Raw genomic sequence first — 22108 nt, 5'->3', positions numbered from 1 at the left:
TCAGGTAAGCCCAAGGCATTCTCATCAGGATTTCAAAATAGCCAATAACAAACCTGCCATATGAAGTTGAGGTACTTAGTGTGCTTTAAAAATAAGAATTACTACTTTGTCCAGAAGCAATAATACCCAAGTCATTACTAAAGCCATCTAATAAACACCTAATAAACACAGTTTTAAGCAGATAGACCCTGCAGTTTAGATGCAGTCAAGCATGCAAGACTTAAAGAATATGAATACAATATATAGGTTAATTCAGAATGCTTCAGCAACAAGCTTCAAAATACAATATATGTATATATATATACTTGTATATATATATATATATATATATATATATATATATATATATATATATATATATATATATAATATTTCATGATCTCTTTACTTTTACTTTTTACCACTATAAGGTTTTCTACTTTATCACTCAATGTTTTAATGGATCAGAAATGATGACCTTTATTTCTTTTTTAAATTTTGCAGCTGTTTTTATTTCTTTTATGCGAACAAAATACCTTTAGATCCCTGGATCAGAAGAAAATGGCAGGCAGCATTACTAATAAGCCAGCATTACTAATAAGCCAGCCTTAAAGCCAACCACACAAAGAGTGGTATTAATACTTCAATGGTGTGGAAGCTTTATGGACATAATACAGAGAAAGGCCATGGATAATACTCACTGTTGGTGTAACCGCAGAGAAATCTGTGTTTGTAAAGTGCAATAGTACATCAATGCAGTGCATTGACATTTACTTGATTTCCTCACATGCATCCCGTAAACGAGAAAATGCCCATTTTATTGTTATTCACGCACTTTTTATCATTTCTAATGCAGGTCTAGCCTAGAATCCGCATCACCGCAGAGCTTATGTTATAAAAGGTTTGATTGATAAAAATGAGGAATTAGCGTTTCAATGGTACCGCTTCCATCGATTCTCTCCGCGGCATAATCCTGGAAAATCAATGGATCATGCTTTCTTTCAACTGGAGCTCACGGCATTACTCTCCTGAATTCTGAAAGATTCAGCGCAAGTTGCAAATTAAAATAGCACTGCACCGCATTTACGTAAATCAGGTAATGAATATACTTCACAGTTAGGGGAACCTTCTATTAACAAAGATTGCCTGATCAATTGTCAACCGGAGAAAGAATTGTATGGACAGGCCAGGGAATCAGAAAAGGAGGAAAAAACTTACAAACAAACAAAAAACACATAGTAAAATGTGATAGAAAGAATAATAGCAAGCCCTAAATAAAAAAATCTATAAAACCCACAAGCACTTTTGTTGGTGAATGTTTTGAATTGACTACACCTTCAGCTGTTAAGATGATTGTATGAAAAATGGTCATACATACAGATTAAAATATGTATATATATATATATATTTAAAATATCAAAGTTGCATATCAACTTTCACATTGTATGCAACTTTCACATCCTAAATCTTCTGTCATACCCATACCCCTTATCAGCTTGGACACTCAGTTTTATCTCACGACATTTGATTTCACTTAATACAAAGTTTGCTCAACAACAAAAAGAAAACAAAAAATCTTGTATTTAGTATTTATTCATCATCTCTACTATCAAACACATAAAGAAAACCGTATTATGCAGTTTGAAAAATAAAAAGACTTCTACTACAAACCAGAAAATTTAGCATATTCCTTTAAAGTATACTACAGTAGACTAAAGGTACACACACAGACACATACAATACGTACACACAATATACTTGAACAACAATCTCTTTGAAAAACAAGCAAGAAGTGTATTGCTTGCTGCTTTTACCACCACTGTCCACTTCCATACAGTATGTCCCTTTTAGCAGAGACTCAATGCGACCTTTTGCTGATGTGACTTAAAACAGTAGGTGATGTTATACAACACCAGAGTTATGTGTTTGAATCAAATATATTGGTGTACCTTTACTGTTTCAACCCATTCTGGTTGTTCCACTTCCCAGGTGTCTACCTTCAGCCAATCAGAACTCTCGATTGCCAATTTGCACATCTCAGTTCGGTGCTTGCCAGATATCAGTCCCTGTGAAAATCAATCAAAATGTAGGAAACAGAGAAATTATTACACTGATGCATACATGAAATTTAACAGAATTTTGTTTGACTGTTTGACCCACTATATTACTTTACTGACATTATTACATTAGTACATTGTATGTACAAGACATTTCCTGACAACATGTCAACATTTACTAATAAGAACTAATACATACATTCAACCTGAAATTTTAAATATTACTGTTTAGAGCATTGTTTCACATTCATAACTTTAGCAATGGCAGGCTATATTTTATCTGAAAGGCATCTTACTGATCAATGACAACCAGAAGTCACATTTAAGCAGTAAAATCACAAACTCCAAAATCAAAATATATGTTTCCCATGACAGTGAAATTTGGACTCATAGGCCCGAATTCACAAAGGTGGTACAAATGAAACCATGGTTTAAACCATGGACAAAAACCATGGAGTGCCAAGTGTCGCATGGAACATTTCGTTACGAAATAAGTAATTTCGTCAATGAAATGACTATTTTGTAACGAAATGACAATATTTTGTAACTAAATGAACATTTCGTCCACAAAATGATAATTTCGTTTACCAAAACAGTCATTTTGTCAACGAAATGACTGATTTCGTAATGAAATATTCCGTGCAACATTTGGCGCTCCATGGTTTTGTCCATGGTTTAAACCATGGTTTAATTTGTACCACCTTCGTGAATTCGGGCCATAGGGTTAATGGGGATTTAGACACAAGGACACAAGGGTAGACTTGCATCCAGTACTTTATAAAAATCTTCATATCCTTCATAAAAAGTCTTACAAAACACCACTTTCACCTTGAAACTATTACGATGTACACATAAATACATTGTAACCAACACATGACAAGTTTGCACATGAGGCTGCATTACATTGAACGGCTAGCACAAAAAGTGCCACTACTTTTTTTTTATCACACGCAATAAACTCAATTTCCTGTTCTTTTCATGTGATGGCTAAGGTGTAGCTAAAATTATCAACCTCTCAGTATATTCCCTTGCCACTATGGGGAGCCAATAAGGGAGCTAATTTCTGCCAATTAGAGACTGCATTAATTTCAAGGCACAGAGAGAGGCCTAGAGTCTCATAGAATCTCATTTCTGATTCGCCCACTGGGATTTCATATGAATTAATGTTAAGGCAGCATGCGTCCACCTCAAGTATCGCACTGACAAGAATGATAAGCAAAGGAGTCAGTTATGGGCTAGAATGGCATTAATGTGACTAAAAGTTTGATACTTATAGGCCTTCTGGCTCTTACATTGACATCAGGTACTACGTACAAAGGAAATGTTAAACTCCCTGTGGATACATGACTTTAACGCACACCAAAAATGATGATTAAAACCCTGTTTTGTGCGAGGAAGGTGGAGTTCATAGAACCCCTCCATCACATCTTACTGCTCAAAGTGACAACATATTTCATCACTGTCAGTGTTAAATTTATAATTTGCTCTCGCCTTTCCATAAACAACATCTTGGATTATACACAGATTGTTAGTTCAATATCAGGCAAAATAAGGACTATTCAGACGGTAGTTACTGTTTACTGTTTACTCATGTTCTCAGGCTTTCATATCAACGTTGTGCATACGTCTGTATGCATTACATGTGACATCGATAGTGATATCGATAGTTGTGTGATCGGGATTGCATATTCCCATAACATCTCCCTTTCTCAAAAGAAAAAATCTCAATCTTTTGTCTTACATTTCTTCCCATTTTATTATGTTATGTTTTGGTGGTTTTTTTTTTTTTTTCCGATTGAGAATGTCATGATCCCAACCACATTACAATTTGACAAAACATAATAAACAAATAAAATATTCAAACAGAGTCTAAATATTATATTGTCCTCTTTTTTTTTTTCATGTCCTTTTTGACTAATAACTATTTGTTTATCTATCTGAGCTATGTGAACTTGTGCTGTTCTATCTATTAAATGCTGTAGACTCCATATGAGTCATCCTAAAGTTAAAAGAAACTGTGTTTAAAATGTGAATCCTAGTGATAAATACTTTCCAGATTTAAATCTCCAAAAAAGTTCCAGTTGTATAATGCTGAAAATGATTTTTTTTTTTCTTCGACTCCTTTTGGCTTCCAAAACAAAACACAGAGGTATATTTCTTTTGGCAAGATACTGACGGTTTTCTAAGAGGTAATTTGATGGCATGGATTTCCTTCCAATGCTTGATAAAAAAACAAACAAATTTCATAGGTGTTGCTAAATAACACATGCTTCTTTTGGTGCTGCCAAATTCAGAGCATAAATGTCTCCTTTGACATTTTATCATATAAATGCCTACTTTGGCATTTTGTTTACATTTATGAACATAAAAATGTCTACTTTGACATTTTATCAAATAAATGCCTACTTTGGCATATTGTCCATGGGTTTCCTCTGTTCATGTGAATACAAGTTGTTTTTTTGTTTTTTGTTTTTTGTTTTTTGTTTTTTTTTGATGATGATATCCTCATTTGTGACACTTTCATTAAAGTTCAAAGTTCAAAGTTCAATGTTCAATAGCACTTGTTCCTTTGCTTGCTATCCATCAGTCATAACGCTATTTCTCTTCTAATGTAAGCTACTGATTAATTAACACACAAAATCCTTGAACTTTGCTGGCATCTGGATGTTGCTCCTGGTTCTTGTTGATCTGTTGCTACCGCTACCACTAGGCCCGTTCTGATGCTGCTGAATGTCACGCGATGGTGTTGTCATGCGAGCTGGTCTGCTCGCTGCAGCTGCTCTATCCGGCTTCTTGGGCTCTGCTCCTGTTGCGACGGCGGCATAGGTAGGACTTTGCTGCTCTGCTTCCTTGCTGGGCTGAGGTTGATGTTCTCGTTGAGGACTACTTAGCGGTGCAGTATGAGCCGGTTTTGAGGGAGGCTCACACGAGGACCTCAGGAATTTCCGGTTCCTCCTCAACTGCTGCCCAGTGTCAGTCTCGACCAGGTAGGACCTTGGCCCGACCTTCTCCTTGCAGACTCCTAGTCTCCACTCCAGGCCTTGTTGTTTTGGTTGGATTCTTACTTTCTCCCCTATCTGGAGTTCAGGAAGGGGTTGTGCCGTTTTGTCATAGTTCTTTTTGGCTATTTTTCTCCTCTGATTGATGCTCTCCTGCACCCCGTCGACTACCTCAGGTTTCAGCAATCCTTCCGGTGTGGGCAAGAGAGTGCTGGTACGCCGAGACATCAGTCGTTGGGCTGGACTACTGCCAGTCTCATTTGGTGTATTCCTCCAGTCAAGCACTGCTAGATACACATCCTGCTTCTCATGTGCTGTTTTTTTCAGGATTTTCTTTGCGATTTTCACCGCTGACTCCGCTTTCCCATTGCTCTGGCTATGCAATGGTGAGGAGGTGACATGTTCAAACTCCCAGGTTTCCGCGAACTGTTCATATTCTCTGGCGACAAACTGGGGTCCATTGTCAGTGATTACTTTATCAGGCCGACCATGTCGTGCAAAGTGGACTTTTGTGCATTTCACAATTGTTGCTGCTGTTGTGTCCCCTGTAACCTTGTCCACTTCCCAGAAGTCACTGTAGTGGTCCACCGTAATGAGATAATCCTCGTTCTTGTAGGTGAATAGATCTTGTGAAACAATACTCCATGGCCTTGACGGAATACTGTGGGAGAGCATTGGTTCTTTCTGCTGCTTTGCTTGAAAAGCGTTACATGTGCTGCATTGAGTGACTTTTTCCTTCACTTCTCCTTGCATACCCGGCCAAAACAGCACATCTCTGGCTCTCCTGATACAGGCATCCACCCCCAGATGGCTGCTGTGGATTCGGTTTAACATCAGTGGTCGCATTGCTCTAGGGACTATGACCTTCATGCCCTTGTACAGAATCCCATTTTGTGCAGAGATTTCATCTCGAAAGTTGTAGTACTCTCGTATTGCAGTCGGCACCTCGTCTTTGCTATCAGGCCAGCCATTCATGACCACTGACGTCAGAGTTTGTAGCACAGGATCCCTCAGGGTTTCTTTCTGAAGTTGGATGGATGTGGCATCACTTATGCGGACATATTCTGTCTGGTTGATCTCTTCCAACTCCTTGTAGATATTGTCCTGGCTGCCTGTTTCTGGAAGATACGCCCTGCTCAGCCAATCTGCGATTAGCATGTCCTTGCCCGGGCAGTATACAACCTCTACTTGGTATGTCTGTAGCCGCAGCATCATTCTCTGCAAACGTTTCGGTGCATTGTGAATCGCCTTTCTGAATATGGGCACCAAGGGCTTGTGGTCAGTCAGGATCGTCACGTTCCTTCCTTGAATGAATTGGTCGAATTTCTCACAGCTGTAGACGATAGCCAAGCATTCTTTTTCTATCTGGGCATAATTCTGCTCAGTCTTGGTCAAGGCACGAGATGCAAATGTCACAGGTTGCCCATTCTGCAGCAAGGTTGCCCCCAGTCCTTTCTCTGACGCGTCACATTGTATTGTGACTTCTTCCTTGACGTCGTAGTACTTCAGAACTGGTGCCGAGGTCAGCATTTTTCGGAGCTCATTGAGCGTGTCTGTGTGGTCATCGAGCCATTCAAAAAGAACGTCTTTGTCTGTGAGTCGTCGAAGGGGCTCTGCTACGTCCGATAGTCTAGGGAGAAATCGTGCCAGGTATGTTACACTCCCTAGAAGGCGTTGGACACCCTTCTTGTCAGTAGGGATGGGCATTTCAACCACGGCTCGTACTTTGTCTGGATCTGGTTTGAGTCCTTCGCTAGTCAGGAGATGACCCATGTATGGTACCTCATCCATGCTTAGACGCAGCTTTTTCTTGTTGAGTTTCAGCTGGACTTGCCGTGCCCTTTCCAGGAACTCTCTCAGGTTCTGATCGTGGTCTGCCATGGCCTCCTCTAGTGTGTCACCACTGCCGTACACCAGGAAGTCATCTGCTATCACTTCCACTCCATTGAGACCCTCAATAATCTCGTGCTGGCGTCTCTGAAATTCTTCCGGCGCTGTTGATATACCGAATGGCATGCGGGTCCATCTGTATCGGCCGAAGGGTGTTGCGAAGGTTGTGAGGAAGCTGCTCCTTTCGGTCAGTTTCACTTGCCAAAACCCATCTTTTGCGTCCAGGACCGAAAAGACTTTGGCATTCGACAGCTTTGGCAAGACATCATCCATAGTTGGCATGAGGTAATGAGGTCGTTTGAGGGCTCTGTTTAAATCACGCGGGTCAATGCAGATCCTCATCTTGCCTGGCTTCCTTACAATGACTGTGTTGCTCACCCAATCAGTGGGTTGGGATACTTTTTTCACTATACCCCTGTTTTCTAGCTCATCTAGCTTCTGTTTGAGTTCAGGTTTCAAGGCTACTGCGACCTTCCTTGCCAAATTCTTGACGGGCACGATTGTGTCATCCACAGTCATGTCATACTCGCCAGGGAGACTTCCGAGTCCTTCAAAGACATCACTGTATTCGTCGATGATTGCTTGTGGGGGTTTTCTTTCTTTCAGCTGGTTGACCTCATTCAGAGCATTGCCTGCTTTGACATATATCAGGCCCATTTCCAGCGATGTCTTGCTTGATAAGAGTGGCATTTGATTTGTTTCTACGACCTTGAAAGCCACTTCCTGCTCCCTGTCGTCATGTTGGCATGTGAGCGTACATTCCCCTCTGACTGGTATGGTTCGGCCATCATAGAGTCTTATCTTAGATCTAGTTGTTTCAAGCTGTGGTTGACCAGAATTTTCAATTTCACAGAGTTTCTCGAATGAAAGCATATTGCATGTAGCTCCTGTGTCAATTTGGCATTCCATGGTATGCTCACGGTTCTGGAGCTTCACCGTGATGGGGACTGTCAATTTCCTTCCACCATTTTTAATGTTCAATGTCCCTACTTCCTCCAAGGCAAAGGTCTCATCGTCAATGCTTTCGTAAGAGTTGTTCTCATCTACCTGATGTAGGGATGCTGGTTTGCCTCTGGCCATGCACACATTCTGGAAGTGGTTTGGCTTGCCACACTTGTTACAGGTTTTCCCATAAGCTGGGCATTTTTCTTTATGTTTCTCATGATTGCCTCCGCAGTATCTGCAGTTTCCTTTCTGATTGTGTGTGCCTTTCTTCTGGCCTTTTCCTCTCTCTTTCCAGTGCTTGCTCTGTGTATGAGACTGCTTTTGGTTGTAGCGCCCTTTTCCAGTGTTGTGCCTCTCTTTTCCTTTAGATTTGTGCGCAAAATGCACATTCTCCTCTCCTTTAACTACTTTGAGTTGTTGCTGTGCAGCTTCACTGACCTCTAATGTAGCAATGGCCTTCCTAAGGTCACATACCGGGGCTTGCTCCCTAAACAGTCTTGCCTGCGCCTGTTTGTCCTTGCAGCCCAGGACTAATCTGTCCCTGATCATTTCTTCTTGTAGGTTCCCAAATTTGCATGGTTCGCTTAATTTCCTCAAGCGTACTACAAATTGATCTATTGTTTCATTTTGCTGTTGGTTGGCGCTGTGAAAGATGTAGCGATCATAGAGAACATTCCTTGCTGGTGCAAAATGTTCGGTAAGCTTTGTCAGGATTGAGTCTGGATTTTTTGCCTGTTCTTCAGTCAGAGCTAGAGACATCAGCCTTTCTTTACATTCTTGCCCCATTATTGCTCGAAGTGTAGCTACTTGTATTTCCCGAGACTTCTTATTCAATTCTGTGGCCACACAATAGTCGGTCCACGATTCTTTGAAGACCTTCCAATTCGTTTCGAGATCGCCCCTGCAGCTCATCGGCTGAGGCGGTGGTATCTGACATGTCGCCATTTTCAACAGGTGGGACTACAGCGGTAGATTTAAGCAAATTCTACTCACGTATCGGCTGCAGCAGACTTGGGTTCCGGCGTTGTGAGCACCTCTTCTCAGTCAAATTTTCCCTTGCATGACATGGCAGATGTCCGTTGCACGGGATCCCACTCAAGCTGACACCATGTTAGTTCAATATCAGGCAAAATAAGGACTATTCAGACGGTAGTTACTGTTTACTGTTTACTCATGTTCTCAGGCTTTCATATCAACGTTGTGCATACGTCTGTATGCATTACATGTGACATCGATAGTGATATCGATAGTTGTGTGATCGGGATTGCATATTCCCATAACACAGATGTCAGAGCATCAGCAACTATAGTCTATCGAAGGCTACCAGCAACACTGCTGAACTTACGTTGATTGTACCGTCACTGAATCATTAATATTGCAACAAGTCAACTTTTTTTTTTTCTTCATCAATGCTGGAAGGGAACATTATAAACTACTACTCAGTACCAGATGTATCAGCAAATTATTTTGATGATTTCTCATATCAAACTTGCCATCTGACTGTAATAAAAAAGTAAAGCACAGAAATTCCACTTTACAGAACATACAGCTTTGATGTGTTCACTAGCATCACTATTGAAGGTCTTATTCTCAACAACAACAAAAAAAGAGGAAGGAGAAGGCTAATGAGTGGCAGGATATGAAATGTGCATTTGTAAGTCTGTGCATTTCACAAGCTTTTGATGTATTAAAGGTAGGGGATACCTTTTACAGACCTCCCAAAATGCAGCTAAACATTAAATATGAACCTCAGGGGACTTGTTTAGGCCACTGCTGAGAAATTTGGAAGTCAACAGTTATCTACAATTTGAATAATGCACAAAACTCAACTACTCAGTAGTTCTGTGTGTCAGCCACACTTAAGCCTTTTTGTTGCAGTCTTCTGTATTTTCTATCTATAAACACAAATCTAAAAGTATAAGAGCTGATGTAATAACATATAGAGTGTGTGGCAAGAATGTATTAGATATAGAAATGTTTGTAAGTTTTGATGAACTTTCTTCACAAAATATACATGCAGTGGCGTATCTAGGGGGGGGCAAGGGGGGCACGTGCCCCGGGCGCCACTCCTTGGGGGCGCAAAAAAACGAAAAAAAAAAACGAAGAAGAAGAAGAAAAAAACGAAAAAAAAAAAACGAAGAAGAAGAAAAAAAGAAAAGAAGAAAAAGAAGAAGAAGAAGAAGACGAAAAAAATCTCGCCCGGAAGGGGGAGGGAGAATGGTGGGGGGGGGGGGGGGGGCAGAAAACCAAATCAAACAAGATAAAAACAAAACATGATGATGACGCGGACAAAATGACATTGTTTATTGTGTTTACACAAAAATTTTATGTTCTGTGAGCTGAAATACAGCAAATAAGAACAAAACGTGGTGATGACAAAATGGCAGTGTCTATTGTGTTCACACATGTCATTTTATATTTAGCAGGCAAAATGTTTCACGGAGCAGCGGCTGCAATTCCATTCATTCTGAAGCGATCGCCGATTGGATCAAAAGAGGACGCCAACGGTTTCGAACATACGGGGAAGGGGGGCGCAAGAAAAAAATCAAAAAAGATAAGAAAAAAACGTAATGATGACGCAGAAATATACAAATTTCGGCTCACTCGCTCGTACTAATTTAGAGTATTTTTTCAAGTCCTCAGTTTGTTGGTATAAATCGTTATCTATAAGGCCGTCACTATATCTTGATTAGAATTGTAAGATTTAATAAGCAAAAAATGACAAGAGTTTCATGATTTGTAAGCTGAAATACAAAAATTTTCGGCTCGCTCGCTGCGCTCGCTCGCCAAAATTTGTATAAAAAAGAGAAGAAGATAAAAACAAAACGTGACGATGACGAGGATAAAATGATAATGTCTATTGTGTACACTCATGTCATTTTATATTTAGCAGGAAAAATGTTACACGGAGCAGCGACTGTAATTTCATTCGTTCTGAAGCGATCGCCGATTGGATCAAAAGAGGACGCCAACGGTTTCGAACATACGGGGAAGGGGGCGCAAGAAAAAAATCAAAAAAGATAAGAAAAAAACGTAATGATGACGCAGAAATATACAAATTTCGGCTCACTCGCTCGTACTAATTTAGAGTATTTTTTAAAGTCCTCAGTTTGTTGGTATAAATCGTTATCTATAAGGTCGTCACTATAATTGTGAGTAAGCAAAAAATGACAAGAATTCCATGTTTTGTAAGCTGAAATACAAAAATTTTCGGCTCGCTCGCTGCGCTCGCTCACCAAAATTTATATAAAAAAATATAAGAACAATACATGATGATGACGAGGACATTTACAAATTTCAACTCACTCGCGCGCACTAATTTAGAGTATTTTTTAAAGTCCTCAGTTTTTTGGTATAAATCGATATCTATAAGGCTGTCACTATATCTTGATTAGAATTGTAAGATTTGGTAAGCAAAAAATGACAAGAATTCCATGCTTTGTAAGCTGAAATACAAAAATTTTCGGCTCGCTCGCTGCGCTCGCTCGCCAAAATCTATCAAAATTCATTACATTTAAATCACCCTCAAAAAGATCCCTTTTAAGTGCTTGAAAAAGCATCATGTGGACTTTGTTTAAAGTCCCTACCGGGATGGGGTTGGGGTTGAACACTTTTTCAGAATTAGGGGCGCAATTTTCGTGCTTGCCCCGGGCGCCGTTTTCCCTAGATACGCCACTGTATACATGATGGACACACATGCAGTGCATGGGTCTGCAAAGGTAGCCTAGTAATGTACTGGAATTTACGGTGAGCCCCGAAAAAAATTCAATTCAAAATCTAACGGTCAATAAAAATGTACTAAATGTTACCTTCCACTTTCAATACTTTATGGGAGTTTCTGAAATGATACTCTCTTCAACATACCACTGTATTTATACAACTCTTCATTTAAGGCATGCAAATGGGATTCCCTACCTTTAAGATACAAAATTTATGTTTCTGTAGTGTAAACCTAACCTACATTGCATTTCTTTTCAGTCCATATACTACATAGAAATGCTTCAGTAACCCTAAATGGGTTTAAACTGTGGATTTTAGACCTCAGTTACAGCACCAGACAAGACAAAAAATATTCCTTTTTGTGCTTGGTCAGAAGAGTGTGACCAGTCCTTGCTATTTCTTGCATAAATAGCTATCTCAATTGACTCACATTCTTCCACATGTTTACCTCAAGCTGGAACCTGTACAGGGTATGCACTGATTCAATGTAAAACAACAAATAAATTGTTTTCAAACAGTGCTAGCCTAGCTACTAAATATCCTCTTCCATGTTCCGTCAATTTTGCAGAATTCGCCTTTCATCTCTTTCGAAACATAAAGACAATTTGTCTATGTTCACATGTAACACATGCAGAAAGTTATTTGAAAAAAAAAAAAAAAAACACTGGCGAAATAACATCACACATGTAACTGATATTCTGTGTACTTAAAGGGGTATCGTCGAGGATACCCATGTGTGTGGTATTCTTGAGTTTGGGGACATGTTTTGACTTGACACCGTGCCAAAACCTCTGTAAATTGAATGACTAACCAACATACAAACAACCCAATCTTTAAAAACTTAAAGAGTTCCCCTGACTTTTGTCAAGAACATGTCAAGAATTTTCAAAATTTGTAGCTTTTTAATCTACTTTATATTGCTCACACAGTGACACACAAGGAGATTATGTAAGCACATTGCAGGACACATCAAAAGATATCTTTCTCTAGCCAAAAAAGGGCATTGGGGTGAGGATCTCATACAGGGAAGGCACAGTAATCATTTACCTTGCCTGACAGTAAGTTTGAGTTGCCCTTGGCAAGTGGGCAACTGGGTCTGCATTGAAGGGCAATGTACTGAGATACAAGTGTATGATCCCATGGCTTGCATGAGTGTCATTTATAGGGTTACCTACATAGTTACTTGGAAAGATCATCTATCATCTAGATCATCTGGTTTGTGTTACACTGTGCATAATCTTTCCTGTCCATATTTCATTTATTAATAATTATAGTGAAAAACATGAAGTGAAATGAATTGAGAATATTAGTCTACTTGGCATTAAAGACAAAGAGCTCATCTTACATACAGAATTTGAGAAACAGAAGAAATGAATTCTGAATTCCGCTTTCAAAAGACCACCTTAAATAATACAAATTCTGCTAAAAAAAAAAGAAAAGAAAAGAAAATCCCATCACCCCTCAACAGTGTTACTTACGCCAGTTATCTTTGTTTCCACTTCATTTTTAATCATGTTTCTCATTTCTGTTTTGAATTGTACCACTGTTTTCTTGTCCATATGGTTATATCATTCACACACTTTTCCAACTGATAATTTCTTTGGTCAATCTTTGTGCAATTCACATGATTGGTTAAAAACCTATTCAGTGAGCCACAAATCACCAAATGGGATAGATCTCTTTACATACCATGCTATGATTGGTTCCATGACATAATGCTCCTGCGACAATTGCTCCTAAGAAATATCTGTATGCTAGGCCAAACATAAATTCTACCCACAAACATAACCCTAATCCTAATCCTAATCCTCACATCAAATTAAACCTAAAATCCTATCACAACCCTAACCCCAACCTGAAGTCCTTGGAGAAAATAAAGACCCGAGCAATTGTCGCAGGAGCAAATGTTGTGTCACCTCCATAATTAGATACCTCTCTTTATTCAATGACTAAGTGAAATATGCACTACAATTTTTCTAGTCTGGTCAGCGAGAAAATGGATTCTACTCAGTTTGCCCCACGGTGGGGGAGGCAAAGAAATCAAGATGCATCGAGTCCTGATGTTTTTTTGTAAACATCTCCTAATGAACTCACACCTGAAGCTAGCTCCAATCTCCAATCTCCAATCTGGGGCCAGTAGAGGGTAAAAAAAGAAAGCACCAAAAGGGGCTCAACGAAATGGTAAGAATCAGACCAGGGAGGTGGATCAGACCAACATCTCGAGATGACTTCTGCAAAGACAGCCTGACAAAAAAATTGCAGGAGAGGTTTTTTTCTTTCTTTCTTTGCTTTTTGGAAAGATATTTTGATTGACACAATGCAGTGACAGTGACAGGTCATTGAATACTTGACTGAAATCACACTTTAACCAGCAATGGTGGGATGGACCTCTGTGAAGTCTGCTGACATGTCCAAAGGGCGACTCAGAAAGGCTGGTGTGGTCATGTGATATACTAGTAACATGACTCGTACAGAATTCCCTATCCATGTGTGTTTCTACTTAGAATGTTACAAACTGTATCACTTTCACTTTTCAAAAAGACACTATTTAGTTCTCCACCCACAAAGCATGACCACACTATATTTCCATGCCAACAATCAATATCTTTGTAGAAATTTGAGAAAACTTGGATATATGTGAACAGAATTTTCCTCATTCAGAGCACCTAGGGATGAGGAAGCAAATAATGTCACGGTCATAGGTGGCTAGTTTGAGCATCACAGGACACCTTCAAGCAGAATTTACTCGAAATTCAGTAAAGATAAAAATCAGTAGAATCATCCTTGAAGGTTGAAGAAAAAAGAATTGGTCATCTATTCAATCTTCTTCTTAATGAATGATTTGTTTAATCAAAGTGCTGTACTTGCTGGATGAGAAGGCTAAAACAATTTGTGATGTCACAGTAGTGTAACATTATAAAAGAGAATTCCAGACATATTCATTTTTCTAGCATAATGAAAGAGCACTTAGGCCTAACCGAGTCCTTCTGAAGGCAGGGGGGGGGGATATTTCTCTTAGCATTTTATGTCAGTAACAAGTGGAGGGAATTAATACTTTCATTGAAACAAAAACAAATTTTGTGAAATTCTCCTTATATGATATTTTCCTTCACCATCTGACGGGGGTAGTGTTCTCAATAAATTGCTTGGAGTAATCTGAGTCAATGAATCATCTCATGTTGCTTATTTTACTCTGTTGTGCAGTGAGATTAAGGTGCAATTGGGGCGTCAATGTATGGAGATACATCACCTCTAGAATGAAAAGGTGTTTGCATAAATCACCATCAAGAGAACAGAAGATTCATAAGACATGAAGACAATTTTGATGAAAAGGAACCAACATGTCATCCTTCATGGTAATAGAGTTCATAGTGTCACATCACAAACTGGTAACCTCACACCTATTCTTTGCATCTGGTGAGAGAAACCTGCGTAGCTCAAGTATTCAAATATGCATGCTGCCGAGATTTGCCGCTCTGGCCAAGTGACGGGAATCGATCGCGTTACGAGGCGGAGGAAATAAGACCAGAGCCGAGGTGTCATCATGCGGTGGCTGTGGGGTGTGAAGGACCCTGGAATACCCTCCTTTTCTTTCTTTCTTTCTTTTTTTTGCAATGATTCTGGTAATACTCTTTTAGAGAAAAAAGTTCCTGACATCAATCAACAGGAGAGAAAGGTTCTATCAAGTACAAAGCTCCAGTTCCCTATCAGGTTAACCAGTTGAGTATACTCGGGCAGGGTCTATGGGAAATGTGTGTTATAAATAGCAAAATCAGTCCGTCCTCAAAGAAGGCCAACATTGCTTCAGTGAAGATTTGAGTGAAGCATTAAAAAAGACAAGAAAGTTTTCAAGACTGTAAGTCATCCTAATCAGAATTCTACATGTATAAGCACCAAATAATGGCTCTGTCTTGCTTCCAACCATGACCTATAAATACTCTCTACAAAAGATCCAATCTAATGACTTGTGTGTACATGATTTCACCTAGAGCTTCAACTTCAACTACAAAGAAGTAGGATTCATTGCAAGTTCATTATGTTTAGATTGTACATTATTTCATGGAGAGCAGTCACAAAGTAAATTGCTCAGCAAGTTGCTCCAGAAGGGTAAACATGAATCTACAAAATGCAGTGTAGTGTCAATAGGCTATAATGTGACATACACGTATTACAAGTCATGGATGTTTCTTTTCCTACTGCGTAGTAACAAAGCACTGCATTCACCTGTTCCTTCCCACCAAGTCCCTTAGGCAGGAATTCACTTGGTTGTTGCTAGGTGGGGCAAGCCTTCAGCAAATTTTACGGTTATCAAGGGCAACATTTGTGAACAAAACATGCATAGAATTTTAACACATTACCAATATGGTCTACTACAATATGCAGCATACTGTTGGTTTGTTTATTTATTTTTCTTTTTAACTTCAGTGCATGCACTTGCTGCTATCTTGAGAGTAGGATTACGCACTACCAAAGCGTAATTACTAGGAATGCTGAGCCCCTATGATTTATTGATGATAAATATGTAAATCTTGATGGCTTATAACTTGTGACACTGGATTGTGAGGGGATAGGGATAGGATCGCGTTGACAGCCATGTCGTTAGCCACTAATTGGACTCCCTCGGGGGTGCAATACAAATGGGTCACATGATGGCTGGCACTCGGCGTGGGCGGAGGATGAATTCAAGAAGCAATTGGTCAACATCTTTATTAGATCACCTGCATATATCTTCCTCAAACTTTAAAAGTATTTTGTATGCGTGGCTTACATCAGAGTGCATGCATTAGTAGATGATAGTGGAAATTGCAGCCCATATGGAACACATAAATCCATGCAGAAACTTTCTTTTTATTTGTAGTAAATGAAGTACATCTCTTGTCTTATGACACACAAAAGATACATGTTTTTGTAAACATGCATGAAATCATATCATCATACATATATGTTGTACATAGATTGTTAAATGAAGTCCTCATACAGCATCTTTAGAATTGAGGTAGTCATCCTCTTTAATCCCCCATCCCCCCTCCCACCCTAACATGTCACAAATGTTTGTAACTCAGCCAAAACAATGACATTATGGTACTAAAAAAAAAAAAATCTTAAAGGCATAATTTACTATTTGCAGAAACAAAAACCCAGCATTAGTGCTTTAAAATAGTTCTAAAATGTAAGTTAGGGATAGAAACAACCACTGTAAAAATTCTAATTGGTAAAATTGATGTTAAGTATTGTCAGATATAAAATGTGAACAATGTTTATAATAAAAATGTTTCCAGACTAAACCGTCTACAGTTAAAGGTTTACTGAGAAAAATACAGATATAATATATGTATCTCCTTAGGCTTTATCGCGCAAATTATATGATAAGATGTTTTGCGGTACAACAGACCTACACATATGCATTAAATGTCATATCTTGAAATTTTTTTAAATCACTGTTTCCAAAGGTAAACAAGACCTTTAATACCAAGCAACATTTCACAAAGTAAAGCATTAGTTTGTGTCTAGGCATTGCAGGGTTTGTGTAGTTAAGTATCAATCACTAAATGTATATAGAATATTTCAGGCCTGTCTTCTGGCCATTGCATTTGTATTATTTATATCAGAGATATTAAAATGTGTGCTTACCAGTGTATCCTTCCATAAATTTCTTAAAGATTGTGTGGAGCAGGAGACTTCTGCACCACAAAATCAAATTATATGACAACTTGAAGAACATGTCTACAATTTAAACACAACAAGAACTGCTATTAATATATTTCTGGCTTTCAAAATTCAAGATATTCATGTGAAGTCAAACTAAAGTTTTGAATGCAATCATGATCATAATCTTAAAGTATTCTCCACCACATGTACAAACAGTGATGAAACATTTATATGGGACAGTATCACTGCATACTCTATGCACACTATACAGAATAAGAAATGAGAAGCGAGTGGGAACAGATGCACATTGAGTTCTTATCTAAGACAACAAATTTTTCCTAAAGAGTAAAGTTTCTGCAACTTTCTTACATGTATCCAACAAATCTGCATTCTTCTGAGAAACTTAAAGTGACATCTTATAATAAATGAAGAAATTTGTGCAGAAAAACTTACAACAAAATTGTTCGGTGTGAGGTTCTTCACTTTGTTTCCCTCTACAAATTAAATTTGTTAAGATCGCAACTGCTGATCTGTAAATTAAAAAACTTAATTTGTAGAGGAAGACAAATTGAAGAAACTCACACCTGAACCTTCACCCCTCATGGCTCTGAATAATATCTTTCATTTAACAAAATTATTGTTTACCTTCTTTTTGTAGCCATCATTGACGGGAGAGAGGATTCCTCCGATGACTTGAAAACCTCCTTTGTGGTTTAAGTAGTCTCTAGCAATCTCTGTAGTCATGGCAACAAGAAGATAAGCAAAATTCATATGTTTTCTGTTGAATTCAGATCAGTGGAAGATAACAGTCTGACATACTTTTTCTGAAAACTCAATTCCACATATTTAATAAAATGTAGCTCTTTGCCTGAGGATATACACATGTATTTAATAACATGTGTTTGGTTTTATTATTTTTCTTGCTTTTTTTCTTTCTTCCTTTGATATTTCTGCGAAGACATTATCCATGTAACATTGGCTGAATTAAGTCACATAAATGATGCACAAAGAAAAAGGACAGTAATCAGATTTCATACATGATAGTTTGCATGAGGGGAAGAACATCTTCACTTTACCTCCATCCAACCCACCACCCATCCCTCCCCCCCCCCCCAAAAAAAAAGGAAACACCCCAAAATAGAATGGAATAATACATACATATAGAACATATATTTTGAGACAAATTGTATCCCACAAGCAGACAGTTGCATCTCATGTTAAATTTGTACGCCCACATATTGAGTATAACTCTCTCCTGGCCTGTTTACTCCGTATCAATATAAAGTATACATTGTAACCCTGCAGCATCCGATATTTATTTCCATTGCATCCTTGATCATTCATGCTGCAATGTGCCCTAATCTAAGCTCCCATTTCCCCGGCGATAGCTCCGGAAACATTGCCTTAATACAGGAAGGCCATCTCAAAAGCTCTCTGCTTGATACAAGGCGACATGTAAATTGCATTCTGCCATTGGAATTTCATCAATGATTTCCCCACCGTTTCATCATCTTTTGCCCAATGCAGATGTCCAGGCATACAGGTACAAACACACGTATACACATGTACAGTGTCACAACAGTGGCAATGTGTATTATAAATCAGATACACAGAAATTTTGTAGCACACCTTTTCTTCCGATCCACACAAGTGAGTGTGGCAGGAGCCTTAAAATATGCTGTCGGGCTTAACAAGTTTGCAAAAATTTGTGATATATCTGTCAGGGCAAATAATGATGATGTGTTTCAGTATATTTCATCTCGTATTATATCACACTAATGACATTTATCTGGTCTCTCTATTTTTTCCTTCTCTATTCCTCCATCCCCAGTCTTCAATTTCATTATACGGTTCCCAATGTGAATTTCATGTCATTCAAATTAATATTGTTGGCAGTCTAAAGATAAATGATTCTTACGGATACATTTCTATTTGTGCATTCATTTTCAACAGATAATGTCAACTAATGTACTAGTTAATGAAAGCAATGTTTTCAGGATGATTCGCATCTCAAAATATGACCTCATTGCTAAAATAACTAAATTGGTGGAATATGTACAATACAAGAAATGCATCGCAAACATTTATTTTGTGAACTGGGACAGGTAAGGCAAGTTTGTGAGTGGCTAACATTGCAAATAAAAACCACAGCAAAAGATTGAGAATAATAAGTGACAGCCTTTTTGAAGAAAAAACTTTAGTGAGATCATACCATGCTGTACATTGGACATGTATCAGGATATCCAGGCAAAACTTTGCCATTTGTTTTCATTTTTGCACATATATCAAGAAAACTCCCACATTCACAAAAATAAAAACCCCTCTGAAATACACAGCATATACAGTGCATGAATTTAAGTTTACAATGGTGTCCATCTTTCTTGACGAAGCCCTGTCACAACAGAGGCATCTCAAAGAGCCAGATCATTAAGATCACAAAGTCTGATGGGATATGAGCCCTTTTGGCGCCAAGGGGTGAAGTACAGGGCTGGGGGATGCCCGGTAAACTCCTTGGTAATGGTGTGAAGCCCTGTTAATGCTATTTCCATGCATGTCAAACAGGTGTAGAAATGCTTACACTTCATTCACTCTATCTGAATTGTACATCAGACAATCTGGAATATCATAAGTGTGTTGAAGCCCTATCAAATTTCATTCTCTGTATAATAGCACTGTAGTATATTGATAACAAGAGTACCAAACATCTAACAGAGATGACATTTTATGGATACTGCAGTTGGTAAATTTGTTAGGTGATCCGAGTATCCTCTCGGATCACCTTCTGTATCTGTACTGATTCTTTGTTCTTCTTTTTAATCTTCTTTATTTCTGGACAAAATTTGTGCAGAGGTTAGCTCAGAAAGTGCACTGCCTCTCAATGTCACACTTATACCATATATGTATCATGTCGCAAAGACGACAGCGCAAGTAAAATAATAGTGATCAGTCGACCGTGACGTCACTATGACGTCATTATATGAAAACACATTTTCATTCATATCTCATTATTGGAATGGAATTTTTCAATAAAATTTACGTCACATATATTTCAAGTCAAGCGCATTCTACTCATATTATCAAAATTCACATTTATTATTAAAAAGTGCGCGTACGCGCGCGTTGAAATATTTGTATGCTCAAATCGAGCTCAAATTTTTTTTGCACACGTTTCAGACCATTTGGAGCATTTTTTGAAAAATTGAAAAAATTGGACGGACGCGTACGCGCGCGCACATATACGCACGCACAGCTCATATGCAATAGAAATTTCCCATTTTTTCACACGGATCGGATGCCTGGAATGTCAAGGAATGTTTCTACCAAGTTTCAAGTCAATCCGACTCAATATGACGTCATACGGGCCCGTCAAAGTTGAAATTCCGCGCGCGCGTCAATGGCGATATACGGTGCAACAATGCCAAAAAACCGCCAATTTTAAATCCGATTTTACTCGTCAGGATGGACGGTGACCCCCCATTTTCTTTACATATTTTGAAAGCTGATGAGTTGTACATATCATTTCATGGGTTGGCGGTACTGAAAAAATGATTAAAAGATATCAAATTTCTTAATAAAGTAAAAAAAGTAAATTTTTAAAATGACGTCATCAAATTTCAAGTTCACTCGAGCGTATCTCACTTATCCTTTGCCAATTTTCACACAAATTTCAGTATGTTGTAGCTTATTAAATGCTTTTTCATTAATGTAATAACAGCATTTTGATTGGATGACGGCATCACATCGTAAAAATGGATTCAAAGTAATCTTGTCAAATTTGACCAGTTTACGTGTTATCTCTATGGGAGGCAGTTTTTCTGGAAATGAAAATTGACATGACTATCTTTATCGAGCACTATCTCACTTATGCTTCGGTGAATTCCTCCCAAATTTTAGTATGTTGTAGCTGAGACTTTGGGCTATCGTAAGTGTGCCCTTCGTTTTTTCATACGACGTCGGCATCACGTCAAAAAATTGGATTGAAATTAAAGCTTATCTTCGATGTATTGAGATATTTCTTCCTTTCTGCAACTTTCTTTGCAATAACTCAAGAAAGACAGCCCCTATCACCCCCATATTTTGCACATGTTTAGTTCATGTTACGTACATTATTTGATAAAATAACAACTACTTGATCGGACATCATCTTGGGTTTGTAAATTAGGGTCAAAGGTCATAAATATTTCATCCTGTATCTTAATAAATACATGTCCTTTCTTTCCCATATTTTGCACACGTAAAGACCGTGTTACAAGGATCATTTCACAAAATAACCACTTTTTGCTCAGATGCCATCTTGTCTGTGCAAAGTGGGGTCAAAGGTCATATGTACTTTTTTCTGTATCTTCGTTATGACGTGTTATCTCTATGGGAGGGAATTTTTCTAGATGTGAAAGTTGACATGATTGTCTTTATCGAGCACTAGCTCACTTACCCTTCGGTGAATTTCTCCCAGATTTTAATATGTTGTAGCTGAGACTTTGCGCTATCAGAAATATGCCTTTTCTTTTTCATACGATGTCTGGATCATGCTAAAAAAACTTGGTTGAAATTAAAGCTTATCTTCGATGTATTGAGATATTTCTTTCTTTCTGCAACTTTCTTTGCAATAACTCAAGAAAAACAGCCTCTATTACCCCCATATTTTGCACATGTTTAGTTCATGTCACGTACATTATTTCATAAAATAACAACTACTTGATCGGACACCATCTTGGGTATGTAAATTAGGGTCAAAGGTCATAAATGTTTCATCCTGTATCTTCGTGAATACTTGTCCTATCTTTCCCATATTTTGCACACGCAAGGACCATTTTACAAGAATCATTTCACAAAATAACTACTTTTTGCTCAGATGCCATCTTTGGTGTG

General features: G+C 38.4%; 1 protein-coding gene across 1 annotated transcript in view; it reads right to left on the bottom strand.

Moving 5' to 3' along the window:
* Nucleotides 1-22108, bottom strand: part of LOC140241745 (nicotinamide/nicotinic acid mononucleotide adenylyltransferase 1-like) — a 60247-nt gene that overhangs the window by 31921 nt on the left and 6218 nt on the right. The window contains exons 2-3 of the mRNA XM_072321493.1: nt 17885-17973; nt 1929-2045 (exon numbers count right to left, since the gene is read on the bottom strand). Of these exons, the coding sequence (XP_072177594.1) occupies nt 1929-2045; nt 17885-17973 (206 nt within the window). The remainder of the gene's footprint in view (nt 1-1928; nt 2046-17884; nt 17974-22108) is intronic.

The sequence above is a fragment of the Diadema setosum genome, chromosome 18 (assembly GCF_964275005.1).
Source record: "Diadema setosum chromosome 18, eeDiaSeto1, whole genome shotgun sequence".
In the NCBI taxonomy this organism is placed as follows: domain Eukaryota; kingdom Metazoa; phylum Echinodermata; class Echinoidea; order Diadematoida; family Diadematidae; genus Diadema; species Diadema setosum.
Note: the sequence above shows the minus strand (reverse complement) of the source record. Positions and strands in the feature narration are given on the sequence as shown.